General features: G+C 36.6%; 9 protein-coding genes across 9 annotated transcripts; 4 read left to right on the forward strand and 5 right to left on the reverse strand.

Annotated features, from left to right (window-relative positions):
- Positions 1–33: 33 nt before the first annotated feature.
- FDP41_011866 (uncharacterized protein) lies at positions 34–3,848 on the reverse strand (the record flags this gene model as incomplete). Its single annotated transcript, XM_044702322.1, has 3 exons — positions 34–391; positions 526–854; positions 918–3,848. The coding sequence occupies 3 exons, from the start codon at positions 3,846–3,848 to the stop codon at positions 34–36; spliced, it is 3,618 nt and encodes a 1,205-aa protein (XP_044566718.1).
- A 401-nt stretch (positions 3,849–4,249) lies between these two features.
- FDP41_011867 (uncharacterized protein) lies at positions 4,250–5,155 on the reverse strand (the record flags this gene model as incomplete). Its single annotated transcript, XM_044702323.1, has 1 exon — positions 4,250–5,155. One exon carries the CDS (start codon positions 5,153–5,155, stop codon positions 4,250–4,252), a length of 906 nt encoding a protein of 301 aa, XP_044566719.1.
- Positions 5,156–5,741: 586 nt separating this feature from the next.
- On the forward strand, positions 5,742–7,215 carry FDP41_011868 (uncharacterized protein; the record flags this gene model as incomplete). The annotated part of the gene is made up of 2 exons (XM_044702324.1): positions 5,742–6,144; positions 6,269–7,215. The coding sequence occupies 2 exons, from the start codon at positions 5,742–5,744 to the stop codon at positions 7,213–7,215; spliced, it is 1,350 nt and encodes a 449-aa protein (XP_044566720.1).
- Positions 7,216–7,955: 740 nt separating this feature from the next.
- Positions 7,956–10,256, forward strand: FDP41_011869 (uncharacterized protein; the record flags this gene model as incomplete). The annotated part of the gene is made up of 1 exon (XM_044702325.1): positions 7,956–10,256. The coding sequence occupies one exon, from the start codon at positions 7,956–7,958 to the stop codon at positions 10,254–10,256; it is 2,301 nt and encodes a 766-aa protein (XP_044566721.1).
- Positions 10,257–10,318: 62 nt separating this feature from the next.
- On the reverse strand, positions 10,319–11,590 carry FDP41_011870 (uncharacterized protein; the record flags this gene model as incomplete). The annotated part of the gene is made up of 1 exon (XM_044702327.1): positions 10,319–11,590. One exon carries the CDS (start codon positions 11,588–11,590, stop codon positions 10,319–10,321), a length of 1,272 nt encoding a protein of 423 aa, XP_044566722.1.
- Positions 11,591–11,821: 231 nt separating this feature from the next.
- Positions 11,822–13,585, reverse strand: FDP41_011871 (uncharacterized protein; the record flags this gene model as incomplete). Its single annotated transcript, XM_044702328.1, has 2 exons — positions 11,822–12,738; positions 12,784–13,585. 2 exons carry the CDS (start codon positions 13,583–13,585, stop codon positions 11,822–11,824), a joined length of 1,719 nt encoding a protein of 572 aa, XP_044566723.1.
- Positions 13,586–14,164: 579 nt separating this feature from the next.
- On the forward strand, positions 14,165–16,579 carry FDP41_011872 (uncharacterized protein; the record flags this gene model as incomplete). Its single annotated transcript, XM_044702329.1, has 1 exon — positions 14,165–16,579. One exon carries the CDS (start codon positions 14,165–14,167, stop codon positions 16,577–16,579), a length of 2,415 nt encoding a protein of 804 aa, XP_044566724.1.
- A 46-nt stretch (positions 16,580–16,625) lies between these two features.
- On the forward strand, positions 16,626–17,408 carry FDP41_011873 (uncharacterized protein; the record flags this gene model as incomplete). Its single annotated transcript, XM_044702330.1, has 1 exon — positions 16,626–17,408. One exon carries the CDS (start codon positions 16,626–16,628, stop codon positions 17,406–17,408), a length of 783 nt encoding a protein of 260 aa, XP_044566725.1.
- Positions 17,409–17,486: 78 nt separating this feature from the next.
- FDP41_011874 (uncharacterized protein) lies at positions 17,487–18,636 on the reverse strand (the record flags this gene model as incomplete). Its single annotated transcript, XM_044702331.1, has 2 exons — positions 17,487–17,993; positions 18,064–18,636. 2 exons carry the CDS (start codon positions 18,634–18,636, stop codon positions 17,487–17,489), a joined length of 1,080 nt encoding a protein of 359 aa, XP_044566726.1.
- Positions 18,637–18,789: the final 153 nt, after the last annotated feature.

The following is an 18,789-nucleotide window of genomic DNA, read 5'->3' on the forward strand; positions in this document are numbered from 1 at the left end:
GATTGTTCATTCAAATTTCTATAAAACATAATTCTATTTCTTTGAAGATGATGCATGTAATTTCTTAATGACTCCATAAATATAATCAAAATTGGGTCGATCTCTTGGATCTCTCGACCATGAGCGTTTCATCAATTCAAAGTACTGATCCACAATTTCAATATTCACATTGAGTAAATAAATGTTGCACCACTCCAACATTTGTTCCTTGTTATGAAATGGAATTTTTGGTCGTAACCCTTTAGACACCACTTGAAGGCAAATACTAAATGGATTGACCAATTGATTTTGAATGTCATGATTTGAATTCAATGCAAAGGAGTCATTATCGAACATATTCATCTTGTCACCTGTGTATTTTGAATAGGGTGACTCTTCAAAAAACAATTCCCTTCATCACCAAAGAGTTGGAGTTTGTTTTTAAAATAATCATTCAGGCATTGAGTTAGTTCATAATTTGGTCATTTGTTTTTGAAATAATATACATTTCACATTGGAATTTGTGAAATATAAATGACAACTTACCACATAATAATTGCATAGCTATAAACATCTGTTCGTTTTGCAAGATCTGATGAAGAAATTGAATCATCTTCAATACTTTCATTAATAGAGTATTGGTGATGCTCTCCTTGACTAAATGATTCTGGTGATGAATAGAAGAGTGTTCCAATGTTGTACGTCATGGTTGATCGATCAGTATGGTTCGAAATCAATTTAGAAGTACCAAAATCACAGACCTTAGCAACTCCATTATCAGCAAGCAAAATGTTAGCAGGCTTCAAGTCACGATGAATGATATTCTTTCCATGCAAGTAGATCATACCAGCAGATATGTCTAACAGTATTTTGAGCTATCAAGATCAATGGTCGTTAAAATTTCATCATCAAATAATTCATCACAAAAAAACACAAACCTTTGTCGTCATGTCTAACTTTTTAGACTTTCCATTTCTGCATTCGGTAATTAATTTTTCTAAACTTCCTCTCTGTAAATACTCAACGACGATGAACTTTTTCGATTCGGTGAGGCACACACCAAAGAATGTCACAATATGTGGATTTCTCAACTGACTTAACAAATAGACTTCCTTTTCAAAATCTTGGTTCACAGATTCTTCGTCTGTGTTTTCTTGAATCACTTTGACAGCAACTTCGCTGGTGCCATTCAAAATTGCCTTAAAGCAGACACCAAAAGTTCCTGCTCCAATCTTTTCAACAAAATTCAATTCATTTGAAGGTATAATGTAACTCTGATGGTGATCATGATGATGCTTCATTGATGCAAGTAAGGGAGTTGTGTCTTTTACAATATAAGAAATTTCTTGACGTCTAATTTTCTTTTCAATTTCTCTTTCAGCTTTTTCCCTTTCATTCAATTTGTTAATTTTAACCATTAGACGCCGAATGAACACGGATGCAATAGTTCCAATACTCACACCAATCAAAAGTGTCAATACAGACATGACAATAATGAGAGGCATTAACATGATGAAGGAACTTTTTTTCCTGCAAGAAGCTACCACTAAATTTGAATACATTTCATAATCAGATGGACATTCTCGAAGTGTGAGATCAATAGGGAATTTGAGCTTACTGAACCTCACAATGAGTGTCACATTATTTGGAATAAAAGTATAGGAGACATCAATTCCAACATCAAACAACACTCCGTTAGCATTATTTGTTTCCACTGAAGTTAATCTTAATAAATTTGTTGCATTGACAATCAAAATTTCCATTATTTCATCATTTTGTGGGATGACATGACCATAGCTGTCATAAAACTTGGTAAATGTCAAATTACATTTTTGACCTAAGAAAATAGAGTTTGTATGTAGTGGAGAGGAGTTGTCATCCATATATCTCAATTGCCATTCCACTCTAGCAATAGTTGTGGCTTTGTTTTGTCCATATCCAGCAATTACCTTATTATCTTCAACATTCAGATTACGTTCCACAAAAATGTTTGTAGAATTTTTTAAGAATAGACCTCCACCTGCATAGTATGCAGTATTGTGTTTGACATCTACATTCTCTAAAATAGCTCGTGTATCTGATTCAATAAATATGCATCCACCCCTGATGGCTGCATTATCATGACAGTCAATATTCGTCATGATTACTGTTGTTTGGGCTTGTTGTTCTTTGCCAGTATATTCAAGAGTGATGGCAAGAGCACCTCCTGAACCGATATTCTGTTTGGAGTTTTCCGTGATACGGGGATAAGTAACGCTATTATCGTAAAATTTGCTCATGGAGATCTCAATTAGTGATGGGTGAATACTATAAATGGCTCCACCAAAGAGCTCAGCTCTATTTCCATTAAATACACATAGTGTGACGAGCACATGAACTTTACGTGATGCAAATATTGCACCTCCTCCTTGAGCTATATTACTTCTGAAGGTGCTTTGAAAGATGGAAGCGTAAGTGGTATCTTTTGTTGAAGATATTAGTATGGTTCCATATACACTCACTTGATTTCTATAAAAGTGACAATAATTTGCTTGTATTTTGGTCACTTCGATAATGCTCATAATTGAATTTCTTCCAATATTATTCTCAAAAAGAATATCATCAAGGTAAAAATGTTCAACGTTTTCTGCTCGAATGGTAGAATCTGTAAAGTTACTGTGAAGGAATTGAGAGTTAGAAATATCGATAGAAAAGGAATTTTCTAAATACAATGCAGTTTTGGCATTCACATTATATACCTTGCTATCTATAAATGAAAAGAAAAATACCAAATTGATATGAATTAGTACTTGTGGTCTCTCCATTACATTCAATTGAGAATCCATTGTGGAAAATTCGGATCTAGAAATGTTCACAGATCTCACTACTGATAACTTGAGAGGCGTTGAGAAACATTGTGTATTAAAAATGGAAGTGTCGTCAATGTCTTTGGCCTGAATTTCTGAATTATAAATGGAGCTTTCATGCAATGAAAACGTATTTGCTCCAGCAAACGAAGCGAAAGAATTAACCATTGTCATATTTTCGAACAATATCTTATCAGGACCAACAAAATCAAGAGTGACATTTTGAATCTTTCCGTCACAAAATAGTACATGCGATGTTTTACATTCAGATGCAACATTTTTCATAACAGAATCATGCATCACATAAATGCAATCTACCTCGATATTTTCCAGTCGTACTCCTATCGCTGCAATTGCTCTCACAATCTGCAGTTGTCTGATATTTGTGTACTTTTCAAAAAGTTGTCCATCATACTTTGAACAATCAATGAATGGTTTTTCATGAGTGTTCAATCCTAGCGTCGATCGTTGATGTGACTCGGAAATAAAAATCACAGAGACTCGAAAATTGTATTGAAAAAGGTAATTCGCAGGAAAGGCAAATGGAATTTTACAATTTTCATCTTGGTTCAATAAATCCTTGACAATAACCATACGAAGAATGACTTGTGTGCATGGCGTAGAGTTTGCCTTCTCATACAGTTGTTCAATGATTGGCACTGAATAATTAAATGCTTTTCGCAATGATGAACAAATAACTGTTGAATGATTGGCATTATCCACCAAGTTGCAATCTTCATTCGTAATCCATACATCATCAGGATTAATAATAAAAATTAATTCTTTTCGAAATGAACATCCCTCCGACATGAGTTCAGAAATGTCATACGAAGAACAATTCACTTGACTCGAAATTTTAAAAGTATTTCGGAAAGTTCTTTCGACATGGAGTGTCTCCTCTGAAGGAGCAAATAATTGTAAAGACTTGTTCGTCCGAGTGAAATTGTTGTTGTTGTGGAGATGATATAGAGACCACTGTGGTATTGAAACATTTTGTTTTGGGTGTGGATTGGCATCAATCATTGAAAAAAACAACAAGAAGAAGACGAGAGAGAGGGCGGTTCTGCTCATTATGATTTTTCCAAACTTGTGCTGTCGGTCAGCATTGGTAAATGTATTCGTTAGTAGGAGTAGTAGTGTTGGTCTTCGTTGAATACTATTACTCGAGCGAATTGATTTTTTGCCTGCGTTGTTATTGCTACCTTGTTGACAATTTTGGGTCGACATCCGCCGGTGGATCATGAGATTTTTTCGTTGTTTCAAAAGGGTAGATAATCACGAGAAGAAATGAGGCGAAATTTTAATGATCTCATCCTCGTGACTCAATTTGTCGAGTTGTTGAGATTGCTATAGAAAATTATTATTATTATTCAAGTGTGCATTTTCCTTAGGTTTATTAATCCTAGCTTTAAAAACACTGAAATTTACACACCCAACTTTTGTTCAAGTTTCATGTTAAATTGTTCACACTGAAGCATGGCAGGTGTTTTTCGAGCAGTATTCGTAGGAAGCAATCTCTTCCGATTGTTCACAAACCATGTCTCTAATTGGTCCTTTGTCATGGACACTTTTTCCAATAATTCTTCCTTTTCCTCATCTGTTGGATAAGGATATTCAGCATGTTGATGGAGCCAGTCAATCAAAAGTTCCTTATCCTTCTTTGAAAAATTGCTTCTCTTTCTCTTCTTGGAGGACGAGCAATCGACGGAATTGGAATCATTTTCTCCATAGACGTCTCCTCTTGCTGCGGTAGAAACTGAATCTTGTGGAGAGTTTGATTCTGCTTGAGAAGAGCTACCTCTTCTGGATCTCTTCTTCAAGTTGGTATTGGAAAGAAATTCTCTAAATTCTTCCTCAATATTTCTCAATGTGGATGATAATTGAGAATCGTATTGACTAAAAGTATTTTCAATTTCATGAAGAGTGGTTGAAAATTTGGCTTCCATAATTTTCTTAAACATGACATCAATGTTGGTGGCACCATTGTTGGAGGAGGAGGAGACTGTGGAGGAGTTGTTGTTGTTGTTGTTGAGAGAAGTTGTATGAACTTGATGATGGTGATGGTGGGAGGGAGAGTTTGAAAGTGCACTCGGAAAACGATGTTGTTGGGAAGTTTGTGTTGTTGTTGTTGTTGTTGTTGGAAGAGCGTAAGAGGCAGAGGAGGTCGTGTGGGAAGAGTTGAATGAAGAGGAAGGATGAGAAAATGGTCGAGATGGTTGTTGATTGTGATGATGAGGATGGTACATGGGATGGTTGTTGTTATTATTCGTCTTTGCATGCTTCATGGACGCCGTGGATGGCATGGCTGTGACCAGCGAAGATTTGATCATCGTTTTAAAAATTAGATGAGTTGATAAGCGAACTTGTGAGTTGACTGCAAGTTTGAAAAATGACAGAAAGAAGAGTTGGTGATGTCTCTTTTTCTTTAGAAAAGAGTGAACAAAATGAGGCAACATGATGCCATTTTGTAGAATGACTTGGCGCTCATTTTGTAGTTGCAAAAATGTCAAGTGTCATTCGAGTTGTATTTATGAACGGCCCAAGCTTAGTGAGCTCATGTGAAGTGGAGGGAATTGTAATTCCGTGTCGAATAACTTCGATCGATGTAATTACAAAACTCGCGGTCAAATTGTATCAGCAATCATCCAAAAGTGGATGTGTGTTCATATTCTTAAGGACACAACCACACAAATGACATAGTTTGCCCTAACTCACATAATTAGACACATAAACTCTTAATTTTTCAAAACTCCCTCAATATCACCCACACCAACTCTTAAAGCACTCAATCCACGATTCCACTTTGAAATTACGACAGCTCAGTTTAAAGTCCATGATTGACGGTCATCCTTTCCGTTCCCCGCCCATCCTAACCGTAATTTCAAGTTCAAAAAAAAACGCTTGTTGCGCATCATCATGATTTCATTCAATCAGGGAAAGGCCACACAAAACTCATCAAAAGGATTGTGGCATCCGAATATTGATACGAGAGGAAAGAAAGGAACATATGCTGTTATTACGAAAGGAGAGTTTGAAGGCATAGTGAGTCAAATCAAACAAGAAAGAGATTCAGAAGAAGAAAAGATGGAGAAGAAGCGACAACTCAAGGAGTTATCCGATAAAAGAGTTCAAAATTGGGGTAACACGATCGATGCTGTAAGAATAAAACAAGAGCAAGAAAGGGAGGAACGGCTCCGAATGAAGGAAGAAGAAAACCAACGCTTGGAAAGAGAAGAAGCATTGTATCAAGCCGAGATCAAAAGAAAGCAAATTGAAAAATTGAACAAGATGAGAATGATGGAAGATGATAGAGTGAAGGGTTTCTCTGGAAAGATGTTATTAGGAGAAGTTTTGAAAGAAAGAGAGAGACAAATTGAGATCAAGAAGCAAATAGAACAAATGGATCGAGAAATTGAAAATGAATGGTTCATGACACAAAAAAGAACAGCTCCTCAAAACCGCTCAAGAAAAGCAGGCACAGGCACAAGAAGCAAAAGAAAAAGCTAAAGAGCTCAAACTCGAGCAAGAACGGCAATTAGAAGAAATTAGGCAAATGCATTTGAAGAGAATTGAGGAGCTTGAAAAAGAAAAAGAGCAGATGAGGCAGCATTTATTGGCTCTGTCACAAGAGGAAGAAGAAAAGAAGCGAAAAAAGAAAGAAAAACAGTTAGAAAGAACAGAACAGTTCAAGAAGGAGAGAGAACTTCAAGAAGAACGAAAGAAGAAGCTCGCGGAATTGGAAAAAGAGGAACAAAGAAAGATAATGGAATTCTCGAAAGAAAAGGAAGAAAAAAGAGAAGAACAAAGGAGAAGAGAAGAGGAGCGAACGAGAGAAAAAGTTAAATCTCGACAGAAGCTTATCGACAAGCAAGCAAGAATGCTAGAAGAGATGAAGGCGAACGAAAAAGAACGATACATCAAACAAGAACAAGAAATGGAAGAGAAAAAGAAGGAGGAAGAAGAACGACAAGAACAAAAACGAAAAGCTTTTATGGAGACAGTTGACAATAGTAGAAAGCAACAAATACAATTCAAAAAGATGGAAAAAGAAAAAGAGAAGGAAATTGACAAAATTTACGCACAACAAGCGAGAGAGCGATTTAAGCAAATGGCCATTGAAGACTTCATTGAAAAGAAGCAACAACAAGAATCAAGCAAACAAGTCCAAGAATATCAACTTGCTCAAGCTTACGAGAAAGAACAAAAGCGAATTGAGGAGCTCAAGAACGTCAAAAAAGAAGCCATTTTGCTGGAAAAAGCAAGGAAAAAAGAAGAAAAGATGCTCTCGAAATTTATTCGAGAAAATATTCTTACAACAGAGCATGATGAAGGGTTGATCGATACTAGACCTGCCATTGATTACGCTCGAAAGAATAAAATTGTGCTGTAATGAATGGAATTTACAAAAACGAATTTCAAATAATTATTTGCTTGATCACCTAAACTCCAGCTCAACAGTAACATGTGTGATTTCGTGGCCAATCGGTCGAGGCAATTTGAAGGACAATTTGATGAGACCACTCTCATTTAAAAGTAGATCTTTCACCAATGTTTTCGAATTTATGTGACTGTCAGAATCATTTGAATTGTGATTTTCCGACAGAGTTGGTGCTGTTTTGAATTGATTTGATATTGATGAAATTATATTCCATTCTCCATGGTCAACATCCACAAAAAGAAGAGCTGAAATGCATTCTTCGATCCTCGATAAAGAGTCATTCCGATGAATATGAAATTCATTGGTAATATGTATTGTTTGTTTCACTTGTATTTCATTTTGTTGTGGAGTCACTTGAAGAGGTTTTAACACACTCAACGCATACGACACACGAACTGTGATGGCATCTGCTCCATTCAGCAACTCGATCATTTTTTAAAATTGATGGTCGAATCAATTTTAATTGGCAATCACCTCTACTCAAATAGACTTGGTACCTCATTGGCAGATGTATTGTGATTTTATATTACACTTATCCTCGACTCGATTTGTGTAATTGCATTCGTGCAAATTCAGTTCCTTTGTGCACACAAATAATAAAAAACCCAATCCAAAAAATTTATTGATGATGATTTAAAAAAAATTCTCTCCATCACACAAACACCGTCATCATCATCTCTTCATCAGCAGAAATGACAGAAAATAGAGAAATTCTGAAGGCTGTTGGATTGAACGAGAAGGATATTTTCAATCTTACAAAGAATGAGGCTTTAACAACAAAATTCCTTCAAACTATCAAGGATCTACAAATACCAATTGAAAGCAAATCAGAGGCTTTCAATTACTCTTGCGGACCTCTCATTTTGAAACTCATTCAATCTGTGCCCGATACATACAGCCACCGATTGTTAATGGCAGAGTATATTGCGAAGGGTAAAATCAAGAGTGGTGTTCAAGTAGAAGAGGCTATCAAATATGCCAAGAAGGGTGATCAATCATTCAATGTTACTGAATTCGAACAAGAAGCTGGTGTTGGTGTTGATGTGAACGAAGAGGTGGTCTCTAAATATGTCTCTGAATATTTTGAAAAGAACAAGTCAAACATTTTGAAAGTTGGACCAAATGCCGGAAAGCATGTCGGAGCTATTCGTAATGAATATAAATTGCTGAAATTTGCTGACGGTAATGTTGTCAAGCAAGTGGTTGAAAAGCAAGTTCAAACATTCTTTGAACAAAATAAGAACTCTGCTGCAGTCGAAGAGCCAAAACAAACAGACAAGAAGGAAACTGTTGCAACAACAACAACACCACAGGCACAAAAGAAGGTCTATAACTTTGATGCTCGTTTTCTTGAAACAGCTGTAAACCCACCTGAACTATTGGAAAAACACAAGCAAGCAACTGGTGGTAAAGTTATGACTCGTTTCCCACCTGAACCAAACGGATTCCTTCACATTGGTCACGCTAAGGCAATGAATTTATCCTTTGGATATGCCATGTCAGAAGGTGGATATACCTATCTCCGTTATGATGACACTAACCCTGAAAAAGAAGAAAAGATTTACTTTGATTCCATTAAAGAAATGATGGAATGGATGGGATTCAAGCCTTTCAAAATTACCTACACCAGTGATTACTTTGATCAAATGTACGACTTTGCTATTCAATTAATCAAAGAAGGAAAAGCATATGTTGATTTCTCATCAAAGAAAGAAATTCATGATCAAAGAGAAAACAAGATTGAATCAAAATATAGAAATACTTCCCCTGAAGAAAACTTGAAGAGATTCGAAGAAATGAAGAAGGGCATGTACGAAGAGGGCCAAGCTGTTCTTCGTGTTAAAATTGATATGAATAGTGACAATTACAATATGAGAGACTTTGTTGCTTATCGTATCAAATACACAGCTCACCCACATCAAGGAGACAAGTGGTGTATCTATCCAACCTATGACTTTTCCCACTGCATTGTTGACTCCCTGGAGAATATTACTCACTCCTTGTGTACACTTGAATTTGAGAACCGACGTGATTCCTACTATTGGTTATTGGCTGCTTTGAATCTTTACAGACCACATGTTTATGAGTTCAGCAGATTGAATATCACAACTGCCTTACTTTCAAAGCGTAAGGTCTTGGCATTGGTTAAGAACAAGACAATCCGTTCGTGGGATGATCCAAGAGTGTTGACTTTGGCTGGTTTGAGAAGACGTGGTTATACACCTGAAGCAATCAAGTCATTCTGTGACGACATTGGTGTCACACGTGTTGAAAATTTGATTCCTATTGAAAGACTGGAGCAATCTCTTCGTATGGATTTAGATGAACGTGCTAATCGTGTTTTCGCTGTTTTGGAACCTCTGAAGGTTGTTCTTACAAACTATGATGCTGACAAGGTTGAATATGTAGAAGCAAAGAATCATCCAAAATATGCCGACAGAGGCTCTCGCCAATTGCCATTCTCAAGAATTCTCTACATTGAAAAGTCCGACTTCAGAGAAGTTGACTCTGAAGACTATTACGGCCTAGCTCCTAATAAGACTGTAGGTCTTAGATTTGCTCCTTGCAATATTCATTGCGACAAGGTTGTCAAAGATGAATCTGGTAATATTGTTGAATTGCACTGTACTGCTGATTTTGAGAAGAAAGTCAAACCAAAGACATTTATTCACTGGTTAGCTCAACCTGCTCCTGGTGTTGATCCAATCACAGCTGAGGTTAGATTGTATGAAAAATTATTTACTGTTGACGATTTAGATGAAGTTGGAGACAAGTGGATGGATTATATCAATCCAAAATCAGAAATTGTCATTCAAAATGCATTTGTGGATCCAGTATTCAAAAATCCAAAGAATCGCCAAATTTACGAGAAATATCAATTCGAGAGGGTTGGATTCTTTGTTGTTGATCAAGACACGACTGATGAGAAGTTAGTTTTCAACAGATCTGTGACACTCAAGGTCGATCCCAAGTTCGTAAAATCATTGAAATAAACGAATACAATCTTATTGCATTTAGTTTGAAAAATCTTTTGGTGTTTAATTCGCTTTTGTTTTTATCCAAAAACCTCATTCAGGCGTTGACAATAATTCACTCCTCGCTCTTTTCGTCTCAACCAAGCTCGTTTGTCGTTATCTGAAGAGGAAGCTTGCTCATAGAATTTTTGTTCTGTACACCTATTGGACAAGTAGTTCTTGTAGTCAGATAGAACTGTTTTTCGGTATTGAGTGTGAATTGTGTCCCCATAAATAGCCAATACTCTAGGAGAGTAATAAATTGGTATTTCAATATTTTTCCCTCTTGGAGAGTAAAGCACAGAACGCTGTTCAGTAAATGAGCCAATTTGTTCGAAATGATAATATCCATTTCCATACATTTCATTGTAGCTTGCTGATGGTTTTTGAGGGAAAAAATTGCTGAAAAATGAAGGAAGCACTGAAAGGGCAAGTATAAAGAAAATGAGCGAGAGTTGAATGCAACCAAATGCGAAAGATGGAGTATTTTGAGCTTCTGTATCTTCTTCACGTTGATACTGTCGTCTCTGCCTCCGTTGATGAGGTGACATGTATACATTTCTTGCTCCAAACATTTGAGAAAAAAGATCAAAAAATATTTCATCTTCATCCATGCCACCTCCATAATAATAAAATCCTCCATTTGTAGGGAAGACACCTCTTCTTCTTCCAAACATGGCTTCCTGCTGACTCATACCAATTTTTTGTCGATCCTCTGTACCATACGTGTCGTATAATTTCCTTTTTTCATCATCGCTTAAACACATATAAGCGGCTCCGATAATTTTAAAAGCCTCAGTGGCTTCTGGCACAGAATTTCTATCAGGATGGAATTTTAGAGCCAGTTTTCGGTATGCTTTTTTGATTTGTTCTTTAGTAGCAGTCTTCTCAACTCCTAAAACTTTGTAATAATCATCTTTTAGTTTCAATAGAGCTAGTACTTCTTGTCGTTGCTCATTTGTGTAGGTTGGAGTTGAAGGAGAATCATCTGCTGCTGAAGATGATGTCTGGCTGCTGCTTGCTGAAGATGATGTTGAATTTGATCGAGAGGTTGATGGATTGGATGATCCATGATTTGAACTTTTGTGATGTCTCTTTGAAAGGATGTATCCGAGTAAATCATCCAATGATTTGAAATGTCTGTCAAAACCATGTTCGGATGGGTTTATGTCTTCATAGAGTTTTTTAGCTTTGTTGATGAGACGAATTGCTTTGTCATAACATTCATCGGGGTTGGATGATGATGATGCTTCAATAATGGCTTCTTTTACAATATGAAGGCATTGAATGGCCGAATCTTTGTTAGCCTCCATGATAGTGATTGAAAATATAAATAAATATATTGAACGTCTTCACTTGACGTTAAAGATGTATGAATATTATTATTATTAAAAATCAAACAATGAGATCGGAAGATCGGAAAGAGTGTCTTTGTCTTCAAAATATTTTTTTGAAAGAAAACATTCTCTTTCATTATCCTCCACTCAAAATTGAAAGCGCAAGCCAACTTCCAAAACACACGTGTTCAACGTTGAATGGAAGGTTTATTTCTCCATCATTCGAATGTACTTATTGATTCTTCTGTCACTGAGTCTACAATCAACATTAATGATGGAAAACAAAGAGATTATGTCAAGATCTTGGAATTGATTTGTTGCTGCTGAGAGATGTGTCAAAAAGTACATTGCTCTTTCATAGTCTGCATGAAGCAATTCTTGTTGATAATAGATTAAAATGCCAATAGTGCATGAATAAAGGTACAAGCGACCATGCACGAGATAACCATCCCAAATTCTTGCAACAACGTCTAATGGAAGAGACTTGCTGAATAGAGTCATGAACCAATCGATGATAAACACAGAAAACTCAATTTGCAATTCCTCTACTAGGTGTTTGTAGAGTGGCATATTATGCTCCCTTAGCAATATTCGCACAAATTTCACATGCTTATCAATATAATCTGTGTTCATGCTGAAGAATGGTATGAAGTGGTTACTGCTGTATAAGGTGTGATAATTGGCCGTAAATGCAGCAGTTCTCTTCTTTGGACCAAATAACAAGGAGGATACAATGGAGGAAGCAGAGGAGGAGGACGTAGTAGCAGAAGTGGCGGCTGCTCCAGCAGGTGTTCCAACCAAACTCATCGCTAGTGGATTGGAATTACACTTAGATCTATGAAGTAAATTGCAAAAACAGACAAAAGCATCATACTCGTCCATATAAAGTAAAAGAGTAGCGACAATGTAACTCATTCCTTGCACATAGCCAATATCAGGTCTGAATTTTGAGTAGCATTCTAAAATTGTTTTGAATGGTTGATAATAAGGACCGTCAGGATATTGGAAAAATTGTAATGCTGGAAATGTTCTCGAAAGATCTACCTGTATCAAATCAATTGATGATGATTGTTTTTCAAAATTGGTAGGAATGTTTCTCTTGTCCTTCAAAATTGCGTAAAGTTCTATGGAGCATTTTCAACTACTTGGGGTAATTATTAATTACTTACCTGGTGTAATTTGTAGCTCATTTCCGACAGACATTGGCCATATTTTGCTTCTTAGTGGACTTGGTATTCCATTCTTGTACCACTTTTTGTACATTGTCTTATCAATACACCCATACTTTTCAATATGCGGCATTATTGTATTGTGCCAATAATCAATATTGTTTTGGATTATTTCTTCCTTTTCTTTCTCTTTTTTGAGTTTTTCCTTCTCTTTCAAAGATTTTTCTATCAATTGCTTTTGTAGTTTGATATTTTGTTGAATCATGTCTATTGTTATTTCTCCATTTTCAGCTGTTCTTAGAGAAGACCTTTTTTGCTCTCCGCTCGACAAAACTGAAGATGAGGTCGTAGAAGATGATGAGTTTGACGTGGTTGAACTGCTCCTTGATCTGAGTTCCGTGCTAGAGCTTGTTGCTGAAAGAGTAACAGTTCTTGCCTCGCTGAACGTTGGTTGTGGAGCAAATTCTTGAAGGTGATGAATCTTTCCATGATGTTCATCATGTTCTTCCCCTTTAGTGTGGGAGTCATGACGGTGATGATGGGCATCGTGGGGTGTTGTTTCTTGATGAGCTGTTGGTGGATGGATATGCGTGCCATCTACATGATCAATTTTGATACTATTAGCATCATGATGAGTTTCGTTGTTTTGTACAATCTTTTGTTGTAATTGGTGATGATGAGCTTCAAAAGCGTCATTGTGATTCAGGTGGCCTGAATTCTTTCCAACCACTGCCTCATCGATGCTATTCGTAGGAGTGGAGTACGTGAGCTCAAACTCATCATCCGATGAAGAACCAGACATGTTGATATTTTGTGATAATGTGTTGTGTATTATGAGCAGGAACAAATCCGTTGGTCAATGTCCACCCCGATAATGGCTCTGTTTGCTGGGAGAGGAAGGTTTAATCTACGATCGTCGATTTTCTTCGAATTTTTTTGGCTCTATCACCACAAGAATTTATCACCAACCACCTCTCATAATTGGCAATTAACGTTTTCAATGATGATAATTTCAATAACACCTAGAGTTGTTTTGATGGAAAGGCAGTAACGATGAATTGGCTCGGAAAGTTTTACACGTAAGTTTGAATCCGACGAGGAATTATAAAAGTAAAAAATTTCTGTTCGTTGGTTTACCTTTGTTGTGAGTGCAGCCGTCAGGAGAAATTACCACTCTCACCCTCATCATCGTCATCACATCGTCCTCCGAGAAGAAATCATAATTTAGTGAGTGAATACTTGGCCAAGTTATCATCACGGATACATTGTAAATTTTATGCTCTGGAATATGGATAATAATAATAACAACAAACAATTATTATCTTCACTGTTGTTGTAAATTGCTGCCACCCAACAATTATTGCGGAATAGTAATCACAACATGCCTCCACAAAATTTGATACATCATCATTTAACAAATCCTTTTGGGTTAAGTTCTTCCATCGACACATCATCCATACGACTCCAGAGACTTTCTGGAGAGATACCTCCTCGGTTAAGTTTAAACATTTCCACCAGAGTGATCATCCTTTTAATTTTCCTTTCAATTTTGACTTTCCTTTGTACATATGTGCCGACAGAAATGTCATTCAATGACGACTCCACTTTCATGTTTGTGAAAGGAGAAAAAACAAACGAACAATTAGCAACCAACTTGACAACACGACAAATAACCACTTCAAGAGTTAAAAAACCTTCAAAGAGAGAGACATCTAATAATTTATCACTTGTTTACAAGAATGACTACTTGTCACAACATCGGTTTACTTATCTTGTCACAACACTGAATGGCCATGTTCATGCAATTGATCAGTTCAACCTTCAAACTCTTTGGGTGGCAGACAAAGTTGGAGGGCCATTGATACGTACTTCCAAACAGTACAGCGAGATCCAAGTCATACCATCAATTAATGGAAATCTCTATTTATACAAGCAAGGAGAAGGTATCCAAAGACTTCCAATGTCAGTGAATGAGCTTGTAAACAAAAGCCCGTTTTATGGAAATGACGGAACTCTCTATGTCAGTTCAAAAACAAGTGACGTTTTTCTTATTAATATCCATACAGGAGAAATTGTGGAAGATTCAAAAGCTGATTATCTTGATATTATAACGCTTGTCAGAGTGAACTACAATGTCATGTCATTGGATGCTCATGACAATTCCCTGATTAAGTGGAATTTTACATACTCTGAAATTTATCCTTTATATCAAGAAAGAGTGGAAGACAAAATGGGAGCTCTTTCAACAGTTGACAATCATTTATATTTATTCAAACGTAAATCGAGCAGAAATATTGCTGGTACCATTGGTCAAGCTGTCTCTCTTGCCTTTGAATCTCAACCAATGTCTGTTTATCGTCAGCTAAATGTTGCTCACAGAATTACTTCAAGCCCTCAATCTGATAAGTATAGAGACGAGTTTGTGTTCAGTAGGATTATCATGCCTATACAGGAGCTGTCAATATCCATCCTAACACAACAGAATGAACAAACGATCCATATCAAGCACAACAAGTTAATAGATTCGTTCTATGCATTAGAACTTCCAAAAAATTTGCCACTAGTAATTGTATCTGACAAGAAAAGCCTATCTCTTCAAAGCAATGACGATGTTTTAACATTGCCTTCCATAGATGTTCAAGAACCTCCAAGAACAACCACTCTCAACAACAAACTTGCTAACAATGACAATCAACTGTTGATTGATAATAAGGTGTGGAACACCAACGATATAATGAATGACAAGAAGAATAATAATTCTCATGACCAAGCAGTTGAGAATTATACTCTAATTGTGGAAAACCAAGATGACATTCATCCAAATATTGTTCAAAAAGATGATCAATATTACTACATATTGAGTGAGGACGAAGAAAGTGGTGCTCAGTTCGATCAGAATTGGCATGAAAAGTTTACTGTAGCTTTTATTAGCGCTAGCTTGATTGCTGTTCTCTCCTTAACTACCATTGCAATAGTGATTTTCATAAAACAACGTGAAGAACGAAGAAAAAAGAGAAAGGAGAGAGCTTCTGAGGAGGCAAAAGAGGCTTCTGAAAAAGCGTTAGATTCTTCAGATACTAATGAAAATTCAACAGGCACAACTAGTTCTTCTTCCTCAGGAGCAATGCCTGTAGCTAGCAACATCAATAGTTCCGAATATACCATTGGAAACATTACACTTTTCTATAATGAAATTCTTGGATATGGAAGCAATGGTACAATAGTATATAATGGAGTACTGAAATACAAGATTAATGATTCATATATTGTCAGAAAGGTGGCCGTGAAGAGAATGTTGAAGGACTTTGTTAAATTTGCTCAAAAAGAAATTTCGCTTCTCATCGAGAGTGATAGCCACACCAACATATTGAGATATTACGCACAGGAAGAGGATGAACAATTTATATACTTGGCTTTAGAACTGTGCAATGGAGGAACACTGGAACAATACTTACAGCAACATCCTGACTTGAGTTATCCTGAAAGACAAAGAATACTTAAACAACTTGTGATGGCTATTGACCACATTCATCAACTGGGTATTGTTCATAGAGATTTGAAACCTGCTAACATTTTGTTAGATGAGGAAGGAAATGTTAAACTAAGTGACATGGGCCTTGGAAAGCGATTGGAACAATATCAAAGCTCATTTTATGAGTTGTCTAGTATCATTAATACACGCCATGGAAATAGCGGAAGTAGTAGTAGCGAAGGAACTGGAGATGATGGCCATGCCACTGGAGGAAAAAAACAAGAATGCTGCCATTGTTGGAACTATTGGTTGGCAAGCCCCTGAAATTTTACTCCACATTGAACAAACTCTTCAACAAATAGAGAATGCGATGGAACATCCAACTACCCAGACTGGTACTGATGCTCCTACCTCAACAATGAACGGATCAACAAATGTCTCAACTCTCCAAAACCGAATGACAAAAGCAGTCGATATTTTCGCTTTGGGTTGTATCATTTTCTTTGTTCTGACAGGAAAACACCCATTCGGAAGAAGATCAGAACGAGAATGGAATATTTTAAACAACAAACCTGTAGCATTGATTGAAGAAGCGAACAATCAATCAAGACACAACCAAAAGAAGAGGAAAAAACATTTCTATAGGATTGATGCTTCTGTTCTCAAATTAATTTGTGAGGAATTGATTGTACCTGATCCAACAAAACGTATTAGTGCAGCACAGCTTCTCAAGCAATGTCTATTTTGGGATTATGGCCTCAAGCTAAACTTTTTAAGTGATGTCAGTGATCAACTTGGAAAAGAGCCAGAAAATATTGTCTACAAATTGCTTCAAGAAAACGCAGAGAAAATATTCAATGGAAACCCAACTTGGGACACACAAATTGACGATGCTGTCTATCAACAAATCAAATCAGTCAGAAAATATGACTACACTCGAGTTTGGGATGTCTTGAGATGTATTAGAAATTTAAAATCACATTATCGTGAATACATGTTACAAGAGACAAAGCTTATGAGATGTGGATGTGAAAAGCTTCCTGATGCCATTTTCGTTTATTTTGATTTGGAGTTTCCAAACCTCTTTCCTGTTGTCTATGAGCTTGTCAAGGAGCATTGGTCGGACATACCACAATTTAAAAAGTACTTCTAGCCCATTTTCAACAATCAGGGCAAAATGATCATGATGTTCATGTTTAATTCTACTAAACGCACATCTTGCTTTGAACTATCAATGAATGAATGATGAGTTGTTGTAGAAAGAAGAAGGTGACACATCGTTTGTGCTGCCGCTAGAGTTTGAAACACTTGTTGGCTTCAAGTAACTGGTACCATTTGTCAATTCTTGCACTTTCTTTTTCAAAAGCCTATTTTCTTCAAGGAGCCTCTCTACCAAATCCTGATGAGCTTGGGATTCCAAATCTCCTATACCTTTTGTTTCCTGAAGATTTTGTGTTGCAGTATTACTTGACATTGGGTATGGAGAAGAGAAATTGTTGGATGCTTGTTTAAACATACTTCTCACGCTTCTTCGTGCTGCTTCGTGGTGCTCATTGATCATTTGATGAAGTTTTCTTTCCTGGTCATAGTGTCTAAGCCTTTCCTCTTTTAATTCTTGCTCCAACTTTTTCACTTCATTCTCAAGTCTATCTATTATGTAACGAAGATCTCTTGGTGTAGCTTTGCTGTACTTGTCATCGTTGGACTTTCCAAAATGCTTGTTCCACTCCTCACAAACCTAGTATGCAAGATTGCAAATTTTTCCAGAAATCGGTCAAACATTCAAAAGTTTTTAGGCCAAAACCAACCTTGTTAAGATGTATTATTTGTGACCTCTGCTTTGAATACTCATTGGCGAATTCAGTTTTTATCATCTCCGTTAATTTTTTAATTTCTTCAGCCATTTCAACCAGATATCTGTAAGCTCTCGTTTTCTCGCTATATTTTCCTTTCGATTTCTCCAGATAGAAATTACAAACTTGAATAAGGTCGTCACAAGTAGCTTTTGGAAGCGCTCGATAAGACACTCCATTAGATGCAGCGTTTACTCGAGGAATTGGAGGTTTTGCGCAATCGTTAATAATTTCGCTTCTTAATGGCTCTTCCTCTTTCTTATTTTTTGTTGACGCATGTTGCTCCCGATGATGACATTTAGGACATTGTTTGAGCAGTAAATTGTAGTACAAAGACATTTGTGATTCATCCCATGCTTTCGGAAAGTTTACAAATTGTATTTTGTCTTTTCCCGATGGTGAATGTATTGAAGAAATGGCGCTTTCCAATGTACAATTTTGAATTGTACCCTTCAGTGGATTCGATTTCAGGTGAGTAGGTGATGATGACAAAACATGGCAACACGAGGTTGATGATGGTGGTGTCATCCTTGCTGCAATGATGAATGGTTTCTTTGATTTAATTTTTTGAGAACTCTCAAGGGATTGTACAGAGTGGCGCCAAAAGACAGTTTAAATTTAAAAAATTTTAAAAGCCTCTCTTCCTGTTCCAGCCAACGCATTGCCATCTCATGATGGCTC

Source organism: Naegleria fowleri (genome assembly GCF_008403515.1).
Source record: "Naegleria fowleri strain ATCC 30894 chromosome Unknown tig12, whole genome shotgun sequence".
NCBI lineage: Eukaryota > Heterolobosea > Eutetramitea > Acrasida > Naegleriidae > Naegleria > Naegleria fowleri.